Genomic DNA, 25171 nt, shown 5'->3' on the forward strand with positions numbered 1-25171 from the left:
TCTTTCCTGCTCGCATTTCTAAGCCCATTGTGTATCATTATTATACTACTCCTCCATTCTCATTGCTGTTAATGATGCCTCTCAGTTTAATATAGACTGAGAATTTCGCTGATGTGCTACTCGCTTATTCTAAGTAGCTGCATCACAGTAAGGCCCAGTCTACACTAGGACTTTACTTATACCAGTATAGCTACAACTCTCAGGGGTGTAAAGAATCCTCACCACAAAGAATCCTCACCACAAAGGATGTAGCTAGATGGACCTAACCCCCAGTATAGACAGCACTAGATCTATGGAAGAATTCTAGCTACTGCCTCTCAGGGAGGTGGATTCCCAATGTCAATGGGCGAACCCCTCTCATCAACGTAGGTAGTGTCTACATTAAACACTGCAGTTACACCGTTGTAGTGTTTGAAGTGTAGATGTACCCCAAAAAAGTGCTACAGTAACTTCTTGACAGCTACCTTGTCCATTAACCCACTAGACCATGGGGATACAATTTTGTTCTTTGGGCAGGATAAGCTGATAGACAGTTCCCCAGTCACCCTGCATCCAATAAAAGGAGAAGCAACAGAGAAGAAGCAGCAGCTCAGAGTTGAGTTTGATGTGCCATAGCCTGGAAGCCACGGGATCCACAACAGCAGCTGTGGCTAGCTTTTCCTTTTGTGGTTTCCCCATTTCCTTTGTGACTGAGTCTGGAGTCAGAGATTTTGGTTCCAGGTGTACAGATTTTGTATAGCACATTATTTGTTTGGGAGGCAGTTGTGCTCTTTTATCTTGAGCTGTTAATATTTTATGATTTGCCTGCACTTTCAATGATTGGATTCTCAAGTACATGTTTACAGTACTTTGATGTGAGATCCTTTTGCCATGCCACTTGGGCTGCACTCTCTCTGAAGAATTAGCTCATCATCTGTATGTTTTGAGTCTTCTAGTTCATTGCATTGCTGGAAGTTGGAAGGATGAAGGACACAGATGCTTGAAAGAAGATGTAAAACTGTTTCTTTGTCACTGAGTGGATGTTGGAATTGAATGCTTACTCAGATGTTCAGAATATCCTCATTTATCATAGATTTTAGTATGTAGTCTACTGGGTTCTACTGGTCTGACTCACATCTCTTGATGTCTCACTGCAACACAACAGTATCAGTTTAATGATGGAGAGACTAATTCTCATTTACACTATGTCCTCTTTACATTGCCACAGTAAGAACCACATTCTACCACCCTTACTCACACTGAGTAATCCCTTAATCCAAGAATAGTCCAGTTGAATCTGGCCCTAAATAAATCCACCATCCGAGCTAATTGCTGCACAATGCACTGCTTATTATCCTTTTAATAGGACTGTCTTCTAAACAAGACAATGTCAATGGAAGCCTTGGGGAGTGAAGGGGGAAAGAGTTCTCTTGTCTTTCATATCTTACTCTCTTTTGGAAAATCTAGGTCAGATCTTTACCTTGTAGTGAGTATTTCAGAAACTCAGAGCCCCATCCTGCCAGCTGCTGAGTGCATCCTGCAAGATGGCACTGAGATCTATGGGAACGGAGTGCTCCCAGCAACACACAGGAGGCCCTCAGCACCTCACAGGATCAGGCCCTCCATCCATCAAAATGGCCTAGCTCTAGGATGACTAATTTCCACATACAAGATGGAAAATTAGAGAATTGCTTTGCCTCCCTCCCCGCCCCATTCTCCTCCTTTTTTTCCCTCTTAACAGAAAAACTAGGCAGGAACAGACCTGTCTCCTGATCTCTGTTGAAGTGCAGCATTACACAAGCAAATACGATTTGGCAGGTGTCTGATATAATTACCCACAGATATAGATGCCCACCGTATATTTTCAAGACAGCAAACAAATCTATAAAATAAACCCAAAATATTACAGCCTGACAGTTCTGAGAGCATGGAACAGCAAACTCCCTGTTACCTAAACTCAGGATGCCCAGATGAAATTGGAATAGTTAAATGGCTTGTCGCTGATTTCTGGTTCACCTAGCTTGTTCCTTGAGCTACCTTTCCCATTAAGTGCTGCAGCTTATACTTTGCCCTGTTTTCCCTTATTCCAATATCTACACCCAGTCAGTCAGGATGGGATGAAAGTGCTCCCCAGTTCTGTTGACAAATCTTGTTCAAGCAAGAATAAAAGCAATTTAGGCTTACTGTCTATACATGTAAGGTCATTGTTAACACAACACCTTGCAAACCAAAGAGCTTTTATGAATGTAACTGATCATGCGAGAGCGGTACGTAGGGGGCATAGAAATCGCTTTGCCCCTCACTGAAATATAACCACCCTGGGGTGAAGCACAGGAGCAGTTTATCTGCACACAGCAACACTACAGAACAGGTTAGAATAAGGAATGAATAAAAATACCTGTTTCACTGTTCAAGGGAACTACACCTTTATTTACCCCTTGTGGTCTGGCAAGGGCACCCACTGTCAGGTTTCTGGCTCCCCAGCAGTCACCTGACTTGGGCAGAAACATGCATCTCTCTCCCTCTTGGCCAAGGTATTTCCAGGCTGCACAGTTCCCAGCTATACTGTGAATTCACCAGCAAGTCAGACTGCCTCAGCAGGCCTGCTTTATGCTCTCCTAACAGCTGGCAGTTCTGTTGATATAGCCTCAGAGGAATTACCATACAGCTCTAACCAAGCACACTTATTCTTAAAGTGAAAGCATTACAGTCAAACAAACGAACAATGAGTGTGCCTATACACAAGTTAAAATCTCAGCAGAGCTCATCCATCAGTCTTATGGTGCCCCAGTAGGTCAAGTCCTTCCAACTCCTCCACAAGGATTGGGTTACCGTGGGAGAGAAGGTCCTGTCTATTTGATGGATCAGAAGAAAGGCCCAGAATCAGTTTAAACTGTTTATCCAAAAGTCCTTTCTCTGTTGATCTCTGCAGAATCCAATTGGAACCAGTATATGCTGATCTCCCCAGGGGGAGGTATCACTCTGGAGAGTTACTATCTGAGTGAATTAGCCTAGTCACCCCTCACTGTTCTTAGTTCCTGGAGGGCTGTGGTCACCCTCCCCCATGGAATTACATATACACCCTGGCAGGCAAGAATACATAAACTTCATACAGTGAGATCTCCCAACAATATTACAGAAAGTTGCCATAGCAGTCACAACCATATCCTGCTGACACTGCACTGGGGACTCAGAATAAATGCAACACCCAAAGGAAAAACATAATAAGCAAAAAAAATCCTGCAGTGTGAATGATGAATGCTCGTTTTTACTCCTGTAACACATTGTCCAATTATATCTTTGTTTCTCCCTGGGGCTGACCCACAGAGGACAGGTCCCAGACATTGCTTCCAGCTCATGGATTCAAGTCCTTTTGCTTAGAGGGTGAAGATCTATGCTAGAGGTTCCAACTTCAATCTTTGCCAACAACTCAACCAAGCGTCACTACGCTATTCATTCACACTGCATTTTCACAGCCTCTTCTTTGTTCCTTTCTTCCTGTTTAGACCAGAAGCTCCTCAACTTCAGACCTTATCATAAAGCAGCTAGCTCCATGCTGGAGATACACAACTGATACAGTTATAGTCAGACAGAATCCAGTCTCCCAAGTTGGAATTTGGCAAGAGTAATGGAGCTTCTCCTACGTAATTTCTCGCCTCCCTCGCTCGCCACCGCAGGTGCCTTACAAACAACTCCAGGGAGTCTTGTTCACAAGGTTCTAGTTAAACACAGTGGACTAAAGGCTTCAGTCTTAGTTCTCCGTTGCTATGGGCCTCACTGATACAGAATGGACACTGCTGAGAGGCAGTAGCAACTCCCTTCTCAATATTTCTTAGAACGTTAACACCAGGCTAGCCTGGAAGAGCTGGGGCCTCATTTCAAAGCATCCAGTAGGAGAGAGTTGTGCTGGCCCATCTGCCAGATTACAGTGCTGATAACGGTTTCATAAACCTCAACTGTGTGACTTGTAGCCTCAAAAGCAATATTGTATCTTCTTCTAAAATACATGATCTAGCTCAGCTAGAAATTATAGGCTAAAGGCAAGAATTCATAGATTAAATTCTCTGCTCTGTGTTATGCAGGAAGTCAGACTAGATCAGCAATTCTCAAACTGTGGGTCAGGACCTCAAAGTGGGTTGCAACCCTTTTTTAATGGGGTCACCAGGGCTGGCATTCGACTTGCTCAGGCCCAGGGCTGAAGCCTGAGCCCCACCACGCAGGGCTGAAGCTGAACCTAGAGATGCACTGCCTGGGACTGAGGCCGAAGCTCAAAGGCTTCAGGCCTGGGTGGTGGGGCTCAGGTTACAGCTCACCCTCCCACCCCAATTGGGGATGGAAGCCCTCAGGCTTTGGCTTCTCCCCCACCCCCCTGCCCAGGCCAGGGGGCTCGGGCGGGCTCAGGCTTCAGTCCTCCTTCTTGGGGTCATGTAGTAATCTTTGTTGCCCGAAGGGGGTCTTGGTGCAATGAAGTGGGAGAACTGCTGGACAAGATGATCTGAATGGCCATAGAATCTCTGAATCTTTTGCAAAGGTCTCACATTTTTCAAAGGGGCTGGAATATATTTAAATTTGGAAACATGAATATTTAAATATGTTTAGAGCAAACAGCCTTGTCACAATTTCCCTAACTGTAAATATTCATTAGCATTTTCCATTAGCATTTTGGTTTGACGGGCAATTAGGGTGACAGCCAAACTTGAGCACCTGAGTTCATGAATCTTCTTGGTGTTTTATAAATACTCCACAGCATGACAAAGAAGCCACCTTCACCAAATCTGCTTTACTTGCTACACCATGAAAGGAGCGTTCAAAGAACTGGGTGTTCATGAAAGGTTATGAGCCAAATTCTGCCCTGATTTACAACCACTGAAGTTAAGTGGAGTGATTTAGGGCAGAATGTACCCCTACGAGTCCATTAATTCAGTAGTTTGGACACAAAGCTTCCTTTGACGGTACATGTGCCCTTATTCACTGAGACAGTATTAACTTTTTGTTGCAACAAAAAGTTGAGAGGAATAAAATGTTCATCCTCCATAACGTGTCCCATTATTAAAGGCCTCTGCTCTCCAGTTTAACATTGATCCCCAGCCATGGGGTCCTTTGGAACTCCTCAGTGGTAGTGGATAACAATGGCAGCAAAAAAGATGTCCTCTTCCGTCTACGAAGAGCCCAAAGGTTGTGCTCCATCCTCTCAGGCACAGACCTGGCCACAGTGATTCATCCTCCTCCAGACTTGCATTTCGGTACCCATAGGAATGAAAACAAGCCTCTGAGAAAAGCTCTAACTGGCAGAAAACCCATTAGCAGCCTATCTGGTTTGCTACAAAGATCTCCACAGGATGCTGGTGCACTGATCACTGCACTGGCTCCCCATGGAGAAAGTCCAGTTCAAGTCTTTGTCCTGATAGTCAAAGCCATCCATGAGACTGGCCCTGTGAACTGGAAAAATCTTCTCTCTGTCCACAACCATGATCTCCCACAACAGCTATTGGAACTGTGAAACTATTGACTGAAAGGGGATTGCAGGGTTTGGGACTTTCACAGGAGCTGGCCTAGACAATGGAACTCCTTGACACTAGAGATAAGAACTGGTCACAGGCATATAACCACTTCCAGAAGCAGGGGCCTTTGCCAGCAGAGTACTGAAACAGGTGCATCGAGCTTGTCAAAAAATGCCTATTATTTTTCAAAAGACGTTTCCAAAAATATTTGTTTTATTAAAAATATTTAGTTTTCTAAAACAATTTGATAAACAATATATCAGTTTTCAGTAAAAAAATTGGTTTAAAAAATTGTTTTTTAACTGAAGACTGAATAACTTCTTTGGGGGGGGGGGTCGGGGTAGGTTTGTTTTGTGCAGTTTGTTTAGTCAAGAAACTAGAAAAGTTTGGCCAAAATGGACATTTTCTATTAATCAAATTCAACATCAAAGTGACCCAAAACAAAACATTTTGCCGACAAAACTTTTATATTGGGAGATGTCAATTCATTGCAGCTGTTCAAAAGGAAGAGTTAGATTTGATCAATATTCCTGTTCGAAACATTTTTGAATAAAGTTTCAAAACTGTCAAAACATCCCATTCTGACTTTTTAGAACTTACATTTTTCAATTCAGAATGACTTTTCTAAGCTTGTTAATTTACACTAAAAAGAAAGATTTAAGTGTCAAAATCAAAACAAACATATCAAATATTATTGAAACACATTCTCTCAATTGACTTGACCTGAAGGGAAAACAGAAAACCAAAACAGATTCTCAGTTCACAAAAATTTTCAAGATTAACATTTTATCCCATTTTGGGATGGGAAAATTTTCAAATCTTAAAAACCTCACAGGCCAGGAAAACTGGTTCACGCCTACTTTAATAATATGTAACTAGAAATCCTGGTGAATTGCATAAAATCATCTAGTCCTGTGCAATGCCAGGTTAACTGCACTTCTCCATACACTCAGAGTGGCAAGGCAAAGCATGAAGAGTAGCTATTTGGAACAGAGTGAATTATTCATTTGCTTGTGCTTTCCTCACAGTCTGTGTTGCCAGCAGAGCTTGTCACGTGAAACAGGCTCATGAATCTAGCCACTGATGTTCATTCATCTGTAACCAGGATTAAATGGAAGTCATATGATGATCAGCTCTCTTACTCTGTTTATCAACATGATAAATCCTATAAAAATGTATTGAAGAGTAGAGTTTGTCACAAGGACATAGCTCACAATAAAAGGGAGCCATGTAGCTGCATCAGCCCAGGAGCATACCAGGGATTTGGGGCTCAGGGGGCTACAGGTCTCTCTTGCTCTTCAGAGAGAGGTGGGTGGGGGAGGTGTGTAGCAAGGTACTGCTGTCCTATATGAGCAGTAAATTACTAACACTCCACCCCCTACCACATTGACTCAGCAATGCTGCCCAGCAAGCAAGGGATGGACCCAAGACTCTATCCATTCCTTGACCCACCCGCCTCTTCTGCAAAGGGAGTAAATGGCCTGTAAGCCCTCCTGCTCCTCACACCTATCCATCTGGACTCAGTATCTGGGCAGTCCCTGAAAAGTGTAACTGGGGGTTCACGTCTTACTCCCATATGTGGATGTGTAGTCCAAATCATACGCTCTCCCCAGGGAACCAGGAGTGCTCTCCAGGCCCAAAGCATTTATTCAGAGAGCTCAGCACTTCCTCTTATCTAGCACAATTCAAACTCCAAGGAAAAGGGATTTGTATCCCAATGGGAGTTTATAAAAGGAAGAACACAATTCAATCTGGTTTGAGTCACCAAAGGTTTGATTTCTAATATTCCCATCACAGCATCAGAACCTCTGATGGAGGATTTCCGTTTGTTAATATGCATCATTACTACTTCTTGAGGACACATGGAGCATCATAGTAGGGCCAGCAAAATAATGAAAAAGCATGACAAATCCAGCACTATTACTTGAGATACAGAATTTTACCAGCTATTGAGCTGATCAAATAATGTAAAACAGTTATTCATGAAATCGTTTATTTGATGAAGAATTAATATGTGAAAAAAGGACCAGATTTTACTCACTCTTTCTTCCTTACCCAGCTCATCAGATCTAGGCAGGTTAACACGGATACATCAAACCACCAAACATCTAGATCCCCCTCTGACATCCCATTCACCAACCCCTTCAGTGAGAATGAAAAGGGCTGCAGATGGGCTTTTAACAAAACTGTGGTAAAAATAAAATTAGTAAAACAATAGAATTATTAAAATACAGTGCGATAGTCTTGCCTTAACTAGCTATAATTCTTTAGGCCACATCCTGCTTTATTTACATCAATGGGCAGTTCTTCCACAAAATTCAATACAATGAAGATTTGACCCTTTGGAAATTCAAGCCATTCATTGCTAGCTTCATCTTTGTGATTTTTGTGATTTTTTGCAATAGTGGTAAACCATTCTGTTCCAGGGAGGTCTACCCATGCCCTCTCTTTTCCTTATACTTCTTCCCAGTTAGCTGGAACAGTTGAAGCCATTTATCTGGAAAGAGCTTGTTCAATGACTGCAGTGTGTTTCCACGATTTGCAACATCACACCTATGTGACATCCTTATTTATTTCCTTTTCAGAGATATTCTCCATGTTTATCTCTTCTCTCATCCTCTTTTGCATGCCAGGTCGCTGGATTGAAGATCATGGAGTGATTCACAATCTGATGTTTAACCCAGAGACCCTGAGGAAGTATTCTCATAAGGCAACCCAAAACAAGACAGAGTGGTGGGACAATGGGGTATTGCCATTATGGATCACAGCTCAGAACCAGGTACCATAGAAAGTCTTGACGCTATGTAATGATACCTGCGCTTAGGTTTGCATTTTAGTAACTTCATCCCTTTGCTTGAATGGAACATGTACAGTACTACATCAAGCAACACTGAAGCTATGTTTGCTAAGCAGTGGCTAGATCAGTGACTTATTTCACACATCACGGCTAAGTATTGGTGGCATATCCAAAGAAATCTATATGGCCAGCGAAGTCATTGGGAGTTCTTCCATTGACTTCAGAGGGGTTTGAATCAGGCTCAACATCCTCATAGGATACAAAACCAAAAGGACAAAGGAACATTACAATGTACATGTAGCCTTTGCCCTTGCAAAAGCCGTATTTGCATATGCAAACAGGATAACAGCCTGCTTATCTATTGGTGTATGGAATTACCAGCTAATAGGTACCTGTGTTTGCAACAGTGAGTTTGTACAGCATAGTGCACCACATGCATTTTGACAGGCACTTGTTTTGTGCTAGGCTTTAATAATATGGCCCTAAAGATCTTTATCTTACACTGGGGGTGCATATTATAGGATTTTGGGCTGTAGTTCCTCTGGTGTTTGCAATTTGTGTCTGATTCCTAGGGTTTGATTGCCAATTACACTTGCGTATTTGTTCCTCTCCACCCCCATCACTCATAATCTGAGCTTTTTTTTGTGCCCTCCCTTTCCTCTGAGTTTATAAGTGATTGTTCAGCAAGCTCATGTAATGAAGAACACGACAGACATCTGAATTGATGACTCACTCATCTGGCAGACAAATGTTAAATTGATGCATCCAGTTCTTAACTCCACACTTACCCTATAGCAGACTGCAAGCATTCTTCCACAAACCAAAACACTCTGGCTTACAGTTACAGCCACCTGATTGCTGCAGGCCAACTCACTCAACATTAGAACTCCATTCATCAAAATTTTACTTGCATGGGCCGCCTGGAACATGGTCTTGGACAGAATTCACCATCAAGAAATCCATTGCACTCCTTGGTCCATTATGGCAAGTTTTGTGGAGATTGATGAATTAACCTTTAGTAAAGCTAAAATGTTTTCTTTCTATCAAGGTGATTTTGCCAACATTCTTTCACAATGCAGGATATTTGGTATGCTTTCGGTGGAGGTAATCAGAGCAATGGTTGAATCACCTAACGGCCTTTTGTGAAAGAGTCCCATTGGGGCACCAATTCACCAATGCCACAAAATCCCTCAGCATAGCCTAACCAAAAATGAGAGGTTTGGGGACTCCTGAACCAAGAAATTTATTCAGAAAAGGGATTAATCTTTTCAATAAATATACCAGGATTTAATGTGGCTAAACAGATTTCTGTTAAGTCCAGGCTTCTTGTCCTCACCTTCAAGGTCCTTTTCAACTCTAACACTGTTCACTCTTCTCTCTCCTCATTGCAGAGAGACTATGTGACGGCTTACAGTTAAAGCACATGCTTAAGTACTTTGGTGAATCAAGGCCTAAGAAGTATTCTTGATAGAAATGGTTGAGAATTAAGGCAAGTAGATTGCGCTGATATTCAGTATTGGGGATCAGCAGGAATGCCAGTGACCTGGCATCCGTTGAGCCAAGAGATTGCCTCTCTCTATTTCTGATCATGAAGTAAGAATCACACTGGGTCACTCGGTCAGTCACAGAGCTGAAACTTTCTATGACCAGCTGTTAGATGTTGTCACTGTAGGGACTTCACTTTGGAGCCTGCTCCTTCCAGCATTCCTAGTGAGTTTCAATACACCGTGCATTGATTTGGCTGGTCTTTGTAAACTGTTCTTGTTGGTGTCAGGTTTAGTGGGAGCCTTGGGAAAGGGGGACCCAGTAAAATTTCTAAACAAATTAATGTCAAGCTCTGTTCATCCACTCTTTATGAATGGTGCTGGATTGAAAGCAGGAGAGAATTAAATGGCTTAGAACCTTCCTTACTGAGAGAACACCTGTCAACCTCCCTGTCAGAGAGCCTAGCTGCCCTGTACCACCCACTTCTGGCCACATGTAGCATGATCAGTGATCTCTGCCTCAGTTTTCTGCTCCCCCGCCCCTTTGTGGGTCTCCTCAGCTCTCTAAGACACTGGTCTGTGCTGGAGATTTGGCTTAGCTCTCCGGTCAAGTCACATACAAAACATAATCCCCTCCAGCAAGAGTCCAACTAAGAAGTCACAACAAACAAAAAGCTTCTACTGCCCTTCAGGAGCTACTCTGGGCCCTGTTCCTAGCCACTCTTGAGAGTCTTTCTGGCTTTAGGATAGTGCACCAAGCACCCAAGCTCATTCCCTTGGAGTTCTGTCCTCAGCCCCTGCTGGGTTCTGTTCCTGGTGTCCTCCCTTGTTCTGGACACAGGACAAATTGCAAACAGGGCTCAGGGCTTTCACAGGAGCCTACCCACTCCCTGAAGCTCCTCTCCAAACTGCTCTCACTCAGCCCTTTTATGAAGCCCAGGTGTACATTAAGCTATCACCTGACCCCCTTAGCCCTTCCCCTTTGGGCTAGGAAGCAGCTAATTGATTATGGCACAGATGTGGATCCCCCCACCCCCACCCAGTGCTCTTAAAGAGGCCAGTCACTCTGTGACACTCTCCCATACCATACTGTTTAGCTTGAAGATCTACCTGGAGCCCTATTGGTCCTCTGTGGAATTCACTCCTCCTGCCTTGGGCTGAAATAGTCCGGATTGAATGGTTTTACGATTTAAGATGAAGTCCATCAGTTTTCCCCAAGAATTTGAGAAGTGGGGAGGATTGCAAGGATGATTAATTGTTGGAAGAAGAAGATGGTTTAAGTTTCAATTCGCCTGGCTTGGTGGTTGGGGTTTACAGAGGAGAGGATGGCCGAGGTTTAGTGTCAATGAAGTTTTGACATTGGTAGTTTAAAGTTTCATAGAGTTTAAGGGCCAAAAGAGATCAGATCATCTAGTCAGGTCTCCTGTATGTCACGGGTCATTAAGTTTCACCCACATACCCCTACAGGAAGACTTGAGTTAGATCAAAGCATTTCAGAACTAAGACGACTAATCAGGGATGCAACAAATAAGACTAAGGGGCCACCAGCACTCCAGGGCCCTCCAATGGCAGGGAATTATCAAGAGCTGCTAGAATGTGTGGACTGCACTTCTCAGTGTGTGTAAATGTAAATAAATACATACAAGTCTGCAGCATATATGTAAATTTGTTCTTCCAAGGTGACAGAGCCCGCCTCTCCTCCCAATCTGGTGGGATCCCCATTGGAGGTGGGAGGATGCAAAAGCAGAGGTGAAGTACAAACAACCTTTGGCCACTACCAGTCTTGGCTGACTTTAGACTTTTAACCTTGAGGCAAAAGATTTAATATGCCATTACTGATCCCCTTAGTCACCTAGCTCCCTGCTGAAGTCTGGTCTAATCAATGTCAGCAATGAACAAAATTTTCTAGTGATTAGAATCTGAGATTGGCAGTCAGTATTTCTGTGCTGCATTCTCTCCTCTCCACTGACACACTGGCTGACCTTGGGCAAATTTTGAATTGGGAGGAATGGGGGTGGGCAGGGAGGGTTTGAGCATCCAATAACGTGCTAGGTGGCATACAATAACGTGATGAGAGATGGTCTCTGCCCAGAGACTGTACACAAGCTGAATGCAATAAGGCACAAGAGAGCAACACACACATACAGAGGTCATTTGCACATCCTGTGCCTCAGTTTCCCAATTTGTAAATGGCATATGGTTAAGACTCATCTGTTCACAGGGATCTTTGGAATCTTATTTCATTAGTGTCCACAGAACAATTTGAGGTTCCCAGATCAAAGTCCCTCATCCCTATTTTAGCCTAAGTTAGTGCCTAGATGAATACAACGAACTTTTACAGGCCACTGTTGTTTTAAAATATTAAACCATCTGTGCATGTCTGGACTGTTGGTAATTAAATTAAATGTTGACAAATGTCAACTCATCGATATTAGGTTTTAGAGTAATAAACAAGATTTAAAAAATTAATAAAATCGATCCACTGTTAACAGACTTTAAAAGGGAAATTTGAGTAAAGATTTATTTCCCTGGAGGTATGTTGAAAAGGCTGAGGGGGGTGGGGGGAAAATCAATGGAATGGTAGAATGAGGATCTAGAGCATTGAACCATAATATTGAAGGAGGATGACTCTCTAGAATGCCCTTATATGGCCTTGCTTGAATGACATTACCTCTGATATTTCTGTTCTGATCATTCTGTTTCCCATGGGAAATGTAGCTTTTTTTTTTTCCTCTTTAAACAAAGAAATTCACCCTTACACAGCAAGAGAGCTGATGCTAATTTGATACTAACGTGGAACAGTAATAAAGCCCAAACTGGTGTTCAAGGTTCAATTCAATGGATTTTGTACTGAAAACAGAGTGCAAAGGAAAGTGCAAAAGGAGCACAGAGTCCCAAACTCCTTATACTGGGGAAACAGACTACAAAAAGTCATCACGCTGTAAGCGCAAGCATTTTCAAGATTAATAAGCATAACAGTAATAGCTGTGATCATTGTAATAAACAAATGCAGCTGGAACAGAAAATAATGGTCCCAATAAAACCAACAATATTGTAAATTGATTGCTGCTAATAAAGTTGATTATGTTAATAAAATGGGGGAAAGAACAGTAAATACCCACTTGTTTGAACAGGATATTTTCATAGTGTTTTATTAAACTGTTAGTTGGAATTAGGGATGTGAGGAATTCCCCTAAAAGCATTTGGCCACATCATCATTTCAGCCTCTTAGGCTGCAGAGACTCGCATTCAAAACATTCACACAAGAAGTATATGAAGCCAGTTAGTCACATGATTATCATCCACTCTAAGGCAAGTTGGGAGGTAGTGAGATCTAGGACAGTGGTTCTCAACCAGTGGCTCAAGACCCCCACAGGTGTCACAAAAAGCAACCAGGTGGGTCATGAGGTGTTGAAATTGCATTACCATAAAAAGCAAAGAAAAATCTCACTCCCCTACTCCCTACATCTTTCTATCCTTCAAAGTCAGCTATTCTATGTCAGCTTCTAAAAACAAAAACACACAAATGAATTAGCATTGCAACATTGTTCAGTCGTACTTTTATTATAAATGTGAAGGGGGGAAGATTGTGAAAATCTTTGATTTTGGATAAAAGGATGGACAAGCTGAGAAACACTGGCATGCTGGACAGAGAAGTAAATGGGAGTCAGGACACCTGAGTTCTATCCCCATCTCTGCTGTGACCAGGGGCAAGTTACTTCCTCTCTCTGTGCTTCTATTTCCCCTCCCACCCTTTTCTCCTGTCATATCTTTTTAGACTGTGAGCTCTTTAGGCAGAGACTGTCTCTTTGTGTGGGTATACAGTGCCCAGCACAGTGGGGTCACCCATCTCAGGGCCTTTAAACATGATTATAGAACAACAACTTCCAAATTCTTGAAGCCAGTATAAGCAACTTGAAGAAGAGCTGTGTGCATGACTGATTTTTTGGTTCCTGGCTGATCTGAAAAGACAAATAATTGGGAGGAAATTTGTTTTGGGCTGACCTAAAACAAGGATTTTTCAAATTTTGAGACAAATCAAAAAGTTGGGATGGGGGAAGATCATTTAAGGTCAAGTGAAATATTTTGTTTCATTTTTGTTTGTGTTTTTTTAAAATAACATTTAAGTAAGTTTTGAAACAAATTTATTTTGAATTTTTAAAAAAAGTTTTCATTCTGTCAATGTCAAAACAAAACATTCTGATTGGTTTAAAATTTGGGTGGGGAGGAGAGTGAAATAAATTCACTGAATTTGTCACAAATTCGCAGAACATTATGGCCAACCCAAATCTGCATTTTTCAGTGAAAAGAAGTTTCAGCCAAAGTATTTTACCCATTGCTTCCTCAGTTGATTTTTCTGGTCCTAAACAGGACATACAGCCTCCTGGAATCTGGTTTTGGAGCTGGTACTGTATTGATCATACTTTCTGCTATTATTTCTGTAATATTCTTTCATTAACGATATTACGAACTAGGATGTGTCTTCTGCCTTCTCTGGTGTTTCCCGTCGTAACATTAACTTTGAAGTTATTTTTGACCTTTCGATAATCCTAAATGATGTAGAAAAGAATGTCACCAGAAACAATTTTTTTCAGATTTATGAGCCTCAGGCGAATAATCTATAATTAAAGTCAATGGAGAAAAAAAGTAAGTGCTAGTTTGAAAGTCATTTAATTAAATCAAAATACTATAAATTATTTACAGGGGTAGATTTCCCCCCCTAACTTCTGTGTAGGAGAAGGAAAGAGAATCTACAAAAGCCCTGAGAGATAAATGACTCCTCATTGCGGCCTCTTTCATACCACCTACCCTCAAAATCTCAATGTTTTGACAACAGAAACTCAGTCACTGGGCATGTTGAGTAACCTGTTCAAGGTCACAGTGACAGAGCCCAGGAATCCTGATTGCCAGCTCCTGCTCTAACTGCAAAACAGTCTTCTATGCTTGGGAACAGTAACTAAACCTGGCTCTCCATCCTCATAGTGGAGAATCCCAGGTGACCCCTTTTTATTAACATTTTATTCCTCAGTCCATACTCCCTCTTTCTCTGTCTCTGACATGGTTCAATGAAACTGGTGTCAAGGGGGCTGATTTTGGAGGCTAGTTAAGCTAGTCTGGTGGGAGCTTAGTGGTAGTTCTGTGTACTGTCATATGCTGCCAGACAGGCACAGATTCAGTTCTCAAAGCCTGTGACTAACAGAGAAAGTGCCTGTATGTTGTTTTTAGGAATATCGTGTTTAACTTGGTTTTTCCCCTATTCAAATTTGCATTGTTGCCTGGCCAAATGCATAGAATTCAATCAAAGGAGGCTGTAAAGGGGAGTTGTTAAGGAATCCAGGAAAGGTAAAACAATGGCAGCCTCTCAGGTACCTGCTTCAAAAGAGTTTAAAATGCCTGGGCCATCAATTGGGGACGGGGGGGGAGAACCATCCAAAATAGGAGGTTTTTCTTTTACCAGCCTCGGGCTGAAATCAAAAGAACCTGAGGGGTTAAAAGGGTGCCCTTGGCTGAAGGGAAAGGGGAAGGTGGTCAGCTCAGCTGGAAGCCTAGAAGGACACAGAGTCAGCATGCAAGAGAGGTTAACTTGAGAGCCAGGCTCTGCAGCAAGCAAGCTGTAACTCAGTGCCCAGAGAGAACAGGGGACACCCAGATTAAGTCATGCCTACATAGGGGAATGCAAAGCATAGGTAAGACAGTATGCAGATAGGTCTTTGTTAGCTTTAAATCTACTTCACCAAGCTCTTTATGTTGAGGCAGCCAGGAGCTCTTCCTCACTGCCCTGGTCCCTACTGGCAATGAGCTGTCCATGGTGCTGCAGTTCCTTTTGGCCAGCCAGGAGCACCATTGCACTCCTCTGACTCCAGCAAGGAGCTGCCTGTCTCCAGCTCTACATCTCCTTTTTATATGGCCCTCCTGGGTCCTGATTGGCTGCTCCCTGTAGCCTCTCTGGTTGGCTAGCCCTTTGCAGCCTCTCTAGGCCACTTGGAGGACTTAGCTGCACTGTTCCTTTTCTGGGATGGGTGTGGCAGGACCATGAGGCCTCCTGCAGGAGGCCTATGGGCCTACTCACAGATCCAAACTCAGGTACATCCATAGAACTGCAGCTACTCCACAGGAGTGTAAATGAGAAAAATTTGATCTGCGATCATTTTCTTTCAGTTGTGCCACTACCAGTCCTGTCTCCAGATTGCTATAAGCCCTCTGCCTTTCTCCCCACTGCTAAAAAGACTAAGTGGGGATAAGGTTATAAAGCAATGATCCCACAGAAAACCAATACCCTATTATAGCAGTTCTGTAAGGTTCTGTACATCACAAAATTTTACATTTCCTCATGGGCTTAATAGACATTTTCTAGTTCATATGGTCTCTGATACTAGAAGTCTCTTTAAAATAACAGATAAGATCCAAAGGCTGAAAAGCTTAGATCAGCAAATTTCAAAATGGGACTAAAATGTACATTTTTCCACAATGAAGGTAATTGGAGCAGTTTACCAAGGGATACAGTGGATTATCCATCATTTGAAGTCTTCTCGTATGATCTTTTTCTCAAAGATATTCTCTAACTTAACCACAAATGGATGGACTCAGTTCAGGAATCACTGGGTAAAATTCTATTGCCTGTGTAGGTGCAGGAGATCAGACTAACTGATCACGGTCTTCTGACCATAAAATCCTTTCCCCTGACTTCAATGCACTTTGGATCAGGCCTGAAAAGATCAAACCCACTTACCAGATGAGTGGCAGGCCATTGGCAAACATTCAGAGACCTGTTCCTCCTCTTCCAATAGCAGAAAGAATGTTCTGTCATAGCTCAACAATTTAGACATTCTGTTCCTCCTGCCCAGTGAGAATTAACTTCATAGGTGGCTTATGATGTGCTAGTCTGATCCAAAATAGCCTACAGGTAAGCCAGAGATATGGATTAAGGCAGTAATGCAATGGCCCACAGGTGTTGAGCTGTAAAGACAATAGCTTAGCCAAACTGAGCCTTGGTCTACATGACAAACTTATGGTGCTATAACTACATTGCTTATGGGTGTGGAAAATCCACACCCCCTGAACAACACAGTTATACTAACTTAACTCCTGGTGTATACAGCGCTTTGTCAATGGGATGGCTTCTCCCATCGACATAGTTGGAGCCCCTCGGAGAGGTAGAGTACTTACGCCAACAGGAGAAGCTCTCCCGTTGGCATCGGTAACATCTTCAGTATGCACTACAGTGACACAGTAAGTGTAGACAAGCCCTAACTAAGGCATAGGCCCCCAAAAGCCTTAGCATATTCAGCTAACCAGGAGTAACCCTAGATCTTAAGGTATCATTGGTTAGCTGCTTATGCAAAGGCTTTTGGGGGCTTATACCTTCATTAGTGTGGTTAAGATATTGTCTTTACAGGCTCGATACATGTAAGCCTTTGTATTACTACCTTAATCCATACCTATGACTTATGTACCTGTACCTATAGGCTACACCTCAAAAATGAGGAATTAACACTGCATTTAATAGAAAAACACTTTAAAACAGACATGTTTCTTTCTTTAAAAACTTAATTTCAGCAGCTTTCCAGGATGTTAATTATATCAGAATATCGCATTATGAACATGCTCAATGGAATAAGTACAAGGTCTTGTGTGACTTCTCTCCAGTATAATCTGAGAGTTTGTACAAGACTGTGAATCAGAGAGTGGCAGAAACAAAAGCCTATTTCACATTTTGGGTCAGGGTTCTTTAAAATCAACTAGGGAATTACCAGGCCAATGGTGACCTCCAAGCAAGTAATAAAATCTGCAAGGATAAATAAAATTGCAAGGATCAAAGGTCTTTATTTACATAACAATGAAAATGTACTTCATGTGCCATGTGTAAAAATGAAATCTGAGCCCTCTGGCAGTGCAATTTTGATAAAATTCTTATTTAATATGTGCTGCTTGCTTTTTGTTCCCTCTTCAGTTGATATTTTCTGCATAATTAAAGCCATATTTTCCACCTCTTCTCATCCCCTGATTTTTGGGGCTTAGAAATATCGTGGCTAATCTCAATTGTCATAACGAACCAGTGAGCCTGATTTTCTAGTGTGTAGCTCCATTTTACGTTACTATATCACTAGTGATTTCAAGAAGTTACACAGGTAACAACTGGAGTAACTACATGGAGAATATGGGGGCAGTACGTTTCTGGCCCTTTTACTTACAAAGAAGAGTACCTTGGGATGGTAAACTAATTGCAAGGGATACAAATTTTTGACTATGACTTTTCCAGAAGCCATAGTTCCTTACAACTCTCTTCCCTAACTGTGGTCCATGACAGACTTTTCAGTGTGTGAAACATATGACCCCAAGGTCTCTTGAATTCTGCTTGAGCCTCAAACCAATTCAAAAAAGAAGCCAGGGATGCTGCAAGCTGCTTCCAGCCAGTTACCTGCAGCTGAGCAGGCTTCCCTGCTGAGCAGCCATTGTGACCCCTGGCTATGTGGTAAACTGCATGGAATTAGAAGGAAGGAGCACAAGTTGCAGAAGAAGAGTTTGGAAGAGGTACAAGGAAGTCAGTCTGTGTGCACATGGCTAGAATGGAAGCTGCAGTTGCAGCAGCTCTTTAAATAGTTCTGTTAATAAAGAGCCAGTTTAGTTTTACAAGTGTAGAGTCTTTTGTGTTATTATCCAGCATGCAGTACATGAAACAGGCTAAAAGGAGGAGTAGCTCACTAGCTTGTGAGGCAGCATGGGCCAGTGGACTTAGACTAATTGAAAGGCAAGAGACTCACTTGCATTTTAATCCTAGTTCTTGGTCATGATCTTGACATTTAATGTCTCTGCCTGGTGTGTAAATTTGAGATAATACCATGTATTGATCAACTGCTCATGTGATTAATTAGTTACGCTCTGTAAAGCATTTTTAAAGTGCTGAAACTCACTATAATGCACACAGAACCCATCAGTGAGTAGGACCCTAATAGCTCTGAGGCCTCCAGCTTATTTGGACAATAGCCCAATGGATAATAAATGAAATGCTGACAATGTGCTGATCCCAGCACAAGAGGTTGGCCCCCACTTCTCTTCCAGCAACAGGCAGGTGGTGACCTGAAGGTTTCCCTACCCCCACCCCACCACTTCCCATGTGCCACGCGTCTGCCTCTCCACCTTCCAATCCCTCCTTAACACCCCCTTCTTTCACTTAGCCCTTCATTGCAGATCGCTGTTGACTCTGCTCCTGATCTTACCTCATTGAAGTCAATGTGACTCTTGCCACTGAAATCAGTGGCATGAGTGGGTGTCACGGTTCCTTCCCCACTCTGAACTCTAGGGTACAGATGTGGGGACTTGCATGAAAACCTCCTAAGCTTACTTTTACCAGCTTAGGTTAAAACTTCCCCAAGGTACAAACTATTTTACCCTCTGCCCTTGGACTTCCACTGCCACCACCAAACTTTATCTGGGTTCCTGAGAAAACATTGTTTGGAAACGTCTTTCCACCCCAAAATCCTCCCAACCCTTGCACCCCATTTCCTGGGGAAGGTTTGGTAAAAAGCCTCACCAATTTGCATAGGTGACCACAGACCCAAACCCTTGGATCTGAGAACAATGAAAAAGCATTCAGTTTTCTTACAAGAAGACTTTTAATAGAAGTAAAAAAGAATCACCTCTGTAAAATCAGGATGGTAAATACCTTACCGGGTAATTAGATTCAAAACATAGAGAATCCCTCTAGGCAAAACCTTAAGTTACAAAAAAGACACACAGACAGGAATATTCATTCTATTCAGCACAGCTATTTTCTCAGCCGTTTAAAGAAATCATAATCTAACGCATCTCTAGCTAGATTACTTACTAAATTCTAAGACTCCATTCCTGTTCTGTCCCCAGCAAAAGCATCACACAGACAGACACAGACCCTTTGTTTTTCTCCCTCCTCCCAGCTTTTGAAAGTATCTTGTCTCCTCATTGGTCATTTTGGTCAGGGGCCAGCGAGGTTACCTTTAGCTTCTTAACCCTTTACAGGTGAAAGGATTTTTCCTCTGGCCAGGGGGATTTTAAAGGTGATTACCCTTCCCTTTGTATTTATGACAGTGGGAGTTTAAAGTCAGGGAGTTTTAGAGCAGGACTCACCCTTTACATTTGTATAATGCATCTCCTCAGATTAAATTGCTTCCCCCTTCAGGTGAGGGGCCATGTTTACTGGAGATAAGTAAACACTATGTACAGAAAGCACCTTCACCTCTCAGAACCCATCCCTGCTCACATGCCTTACCTTATAATCATTTAAATTTATCTCACACTGTAATTTAAACATAAAAAAGAAATCCAATGACATGAGCTAATCAGACAGTGGCCAAATATACCACACAATCCCTTTGCTTGTTTATACTTCCCTTCCTCCTTCTTTTGTCTGTATTCTGCCCATTTATATTGTAAGCTCCTTGAGTGGGGGGAAACATGTCTTAGATGTCTATAAAGCAGAATGCCCTCTAACAGCATCAATACAAATAATCCATGGTGCCATATAATAAACTTGAAAAGATTTGGAAAAATTGGTATGGTCACAAAAATTCAAAATTTTGTGGAGCAGAGTCACAGAAATGAACAGTCGGAATGAGTTGATCTTATCAATTTCTAACTAAATGCCTGCGGAAGGTGTTCAGAGTCCATTGGAAAGAGTTTCTTGCCACAGAAATTCTAAGTAGAACAAACCTACCTAAAGCACCCAATATGGTAAGATGATTATAGTGGCCATATTTAAGATAGACTTTAAGAATGCCACCAACATGACTTCCATAGCAAGTGATAATATGGACACCATTTGGAAAAAGAAAAAAGTAAGTAACCTAGAGAAATATTATGCAGAATAGAGAGAGAAGTCAAATTCATCAACATGACACTCAAGCCTGAACAGACCAGCACAAGCCCCAAATAAGTGGCAAAAAACATGGACACGCTATGCCTTAAGGCTGTGGAAGGAGAAAGGAAGAATATATACTATGGTTTCAGACAGGCCACCAACCAAAGTTCATATTCACAGTGTTGTGTCTCTCATGTTATCCTGGGCTTTCCTTAAAGCCTCATCTTCTGGAATCATGTTATTTCATGATGATCTCTGTTTTCATTAAAGATTCAATTTCTAGCCCTCAAAGTGGCAGAGGAAAGCTGGAAAACATGAATACCAATTGCTTCAGAACCACAAGACAAATGAAAAGAACCCAACATTACTAATGATTTTTATTAGTCCCATGATTTTGGGAGGCCTGACTCATGAATGCTGAATATTTGGGGTTGACCTTCCTGGATCCAGTTGCGTGACGCAGGCTTATTATAGAAGGGCAAACAGGTAATCCTGGATTAAATCTCTCTGAACTTGGCATAAACGCCAAGATGGATCTGGATTCAGATCCAAAGTCAGCAGTTTAGGCCTTTTCCTAATTATAATTCTCAACTCCCAGTCTCACTCTGCCTGTGTCGATGTTCCTGCACAACCCAATCCAAATTCTCACTCTCCCTTCTTGTTTTGTTCTTCAGTATTTCTAATTTCCTTGAATTGCATACACTAATATTCTACCATCCAGATGTGCACAGAATTCATTAAAGATGTATTTCATACCATAACATTTTTTCAGTCAATATGGCTCCAGCTGTACAGCCTGAAATCTTCCTCATTGCAGCATGACCTTCTTTCACAATGCACAGCCAACATGCTTCAATCCTTTTTTGGATGGGGTAACTCTGGATAAAGGGAGTGAGAGAGTAGGTAGTTGGTTTTCCATGTAACTACCTTTTCATAGGGAGTCTACCACCAACATGCCAATGGTATCTGTAGCAGTGATATTTTGGGGAGGATCTGGGGAGACAACTAGAGAGGAAGTAGGGCTGAGAGTGGATATATACATCCAATCTATCATCCCTTAAGAACTAAGATGAGACTGCGAGTTTATTTCACATATGCCATCAAATTATGTTAAATGTTATTTTTAAGATATATGCTTTGTATTCATCCTAAGAGCTATGTTCATCAGCCTTCTCTTGAAATTTTATATGCTGATCATACACTACACTTAGCTCTCATGTTTTGAGATCTGTTTAATACATAGGTGTGGTACGCAGCTGTCAAAAGTAATTGACGTTATAGATTTTGCCCTGTTATTAATATAGTACAAATATCACCTTCCATTATTCAATTTTTCAGGGGAAAAAAACAGCCTCATTCCATTATCCTGGCGGTGGTGCCACTTACAAGGGGCAGGCGGTCGACAGAACTCTAGTAGAGTCATTTGATCATCCTGACAGCAATGAGACAGAGTGGAGAGAAAATATTGACATGGTTATGAGCTGGTTTACCAAAGAGAACTTTGATTTTGTCACACTCTACTATGGAGAACCCGATCAAGTGGGGCACAGAAAGGGCCCTGAAACAGAAGACAGGAAGATGATAATTCGACAGGTTGATAGGACCATTGGCTACCTTGTAGAAGCTATTGAGAAACATAGCCTGAAGGATAAGCTGAATGTCATCATTACATCTGATCACGGTATGACCACAATAAAGAAGAAACCTGAAGTAGAGGAGATCTTACTGTCCAAATATATCAAATTCAGCAACTTGACCAAGTTTGACATACTGGACTATGGAGGCTTTGGGATGATAACCCCAAAACCAGGGAAAGAAGAGGAACTATATCAGGCACTTAAGAATGCTCATCCTCATCTAAAGGTGTATAAAAAAGAAGAGTTTCCTGAACACTTCCACTACGCGAAAAATGAACGTGTTTTACCAATCCTGGTTTATGGTGACCCTGGTTATAGTGTTAATGGGGTAAGTTCATTACTGAATCTAATACAACAATCAGGTTTCTTGGCAGCCATAGAGTAACCTTTAGAAGATTCCACAGACAAGTCACTTTACAGTATTTTTCCACAAGTTGTAATCAGTGTTGGTTTTGCTCCATAATAAATTAAGCAATTTCCAGTGCCAGTTGATAAAACATGTATTTTTACCACATCCTGAATAAGGACATATTAGCCTATGGTACTGATTGTAGCTTTTTGGGGCAGGGACTTCTTTTTTGTTAACACAGTGCTTAGTGCAATTGGCTGCTGGTCCATGACTGGGATCCTAAAAGCAACTACTATAGAAATAAATATGTACATGTTATTTTACCCTGTTAATTGCAGGAAAATAGCAATTACACCAACAGAACATTTTCATTGCTACCAAGGGAGGAGATAGATTTTCCGTCTCTTGATGTCTTCCAGTCAATCAAGACTGGGTGCCTTTGTGGAAGACATGTGGGAGTAAAAACCCAAGTAATTGGGCTCAATACAGGAGTCACTGAGTTAAATACCCTGGTCTGTGTTGTACAGAGGTCAGACTAGATGATCAAATGGTCCCTTGAAATCTATGAAACTATGGAGCCCATATTAAAAAAAATAGACTTACAACCTTTCCGAGCGTGCCACCTGAGCTTTGCCATGAAGCCATAGGAGCCCCACACATTTTACTTCATGAATCTTTGAGTTTTATCAGACTTTGAGGACTCTGGTTTGGAATTTGGAACAATTCACTTGCCTTAAAACCTCTGACCAATGGAACCTTATGGACAATCAAAACATTAAGCCATTTGGGGGATTTAAAGTGCCTGGTCTTTCAAGGTGCTCGCTTAGAGAAACAGGGTGAAAAGGGAGTCTGAAGGGTTTAAAAAAAAAACCCACACAATTCCAAGATCCCACCATTGATTTCAGTGGGCTTCAGATCAGGCCATAAATGAGTTCCAGTAAAGTTTATATTCAGCCAACATTTTATTCTAGGAAGGCCAGTAAGAATGATATGTTCAGTTCATCTTTCCATCTTCATTTTAATAAGTTTTGGCATCTGAATGCCATGTCTTCTATCATACACCTCGAAGAGTAAGAAAGCTGAATCTCAAAATATAGGATTCTGGTGCGACACTGTGTTCAGCTCTGGGCCCCAGATTACTAGTTGTGAGTAATTTGTTTCCATTGAACTTTGAAAAATCATCCTCAGAATTCTAGAAAGTAATATCCCCGCTCTGACTCTAGAAAACATACTAAGGGATCAGCTCTTCCCTGTTGCTAAACTAGAGATTCCTTCAGTCGCTGTGCAAAAACACTGTCATTTTCTTCCCCACATGGACACCTCTATGCAAAGAGTATCCATTTGCCCATATTGATAGAAAGAGTATTTTTTCCCCTCTGTTAGGCTGATAGTTACATGACAGATCTGGGGGAGATAAAAAGCTATAGAGCTTGTCCTATAAGTGGTAGGCAAACGCTCAGTAGTCTATACTATAACTTCCAGTTTTGTCCTCAGAAGTTTTGGTCAGCTTAATCTGAGCCAAAATAATGAGCCTGCAGCTACTTTATGGAGCAACAGGGATGCACAGTGGCCAGTGAAGCAGCTCCTAAGGTTTGCCAATTGCTCATTGTTCAAATTTAAATCAGACGGGAGATTTGGATTAGACTATTTAACATGGGTTGTTATCTTTGTGCATTACGGTTCTGGTAAATTGCACTATAACGTTTTTGGAGCAATACCTACTTTCTACAATGGATCACTGCAAGTATTTTAACAATGCAAACCTTCTTTTCCTAAGATTTTTCTAGGAAGTCACCCTTTCTGCATGTCATGATAAATGGAATCAGGCTAAAGCTATAAATCCAGTAACAGAGTGCAAAGCTTTGGTGGAATTATACTCACACTACTGTCATTTTTGGCAATTACATGTCCTGCATTATCACAATCCCCCAATATAAAACCAAGTTCGCTCATCTGGGGCTTTCCCAGGAGCCTCCAGCGAGAAGCAGAGCATTATTGTGTTGCTCCAGGAGCACTTCAGGAAGCAGATTGCGACTTTCAGAGTCACAATTTGCCTCCGAGTTCCCCAGCTGTGCAGATACTTCCCCTGCAGATGGCCTATACCCGCTACAGAATATTTTCCCCATTGTACCAGCATAGCTATGCAAGCCAGTGCCTTGTGGGGGCAGGAGCAAAGGCTCTACCCACTCCCACAGCGGGGTAGAAGCTACATAGCAGCCCCATCGAGACAGCTGTCCTTCCCATGACCTGGGTAACCAGCACAAGGGAGCATAAGGTGCTCCTTGCTTCCTTGCCCTGCTGCATAAATCAAGGCAAAATATGGCCTCAGCATCCAGAGGGGAATCAGGTGTATTGACCATTGTCAGAGTTACGATGACATTTTGGCTCCATATTTTAACAAAACAAAAAGTGGACGTACTTTTGAGGTATTATCTGAAAAATCTAAAAGAGACGCATGAGCTCAAATTGTCAAAGCTCAGTGTTACGCCAACCTAATGCATCAATTAGCAAACACCAAAGCATATTCTTGAATCTAATGCTTTTCTTCACACATTTCTTACTGAAATTGAGGGAGGTGGAAGACAATTCC

The 25171-nt window shown here is 41.9% G+C and overlaps 1 protein-coding gene across 1 annotated transcript in view; it reads left to right on the plus strand.

Moving 5' to 3' along the window:
- The window catches only part of LOC140918003 (ectonucleotide pyrophosphatase/phosphodiesterase family member 7), a 40824-nt gene that overhangs the window by 15101 nt on the left and 552 nt on the right, over nt 1-25171 (plus strand). Inside the window, exons 3-4 of the mRNA XM_073361529.2 lie at nt 8114-8259; nt 21934-22560. Of these exons, the coding sequence (XP_073217630.2) occupies nt 8114-8259; nt 21934-22560 (773 nt within the window). The remainder of the gene's footprint in view (nt 1-8113; nt 8260-21933; nt 22561-25171) is intronic.

This window comes from Lepidochelys kempii, chromosome 10, assembly GCF_965140285.1.
Source record: "Lepidochelys kempii isolate rLepKem1 chromosome 10, rLepKem1.hap1, whole genome shotgun sequence".
Taxonomy (NCBI): domain Eukaryota; kingdom Metazoa; phylum Chordata; order Testudines; family Cheloniidae; genus Lepidochelys; species Lepidochelys kempii.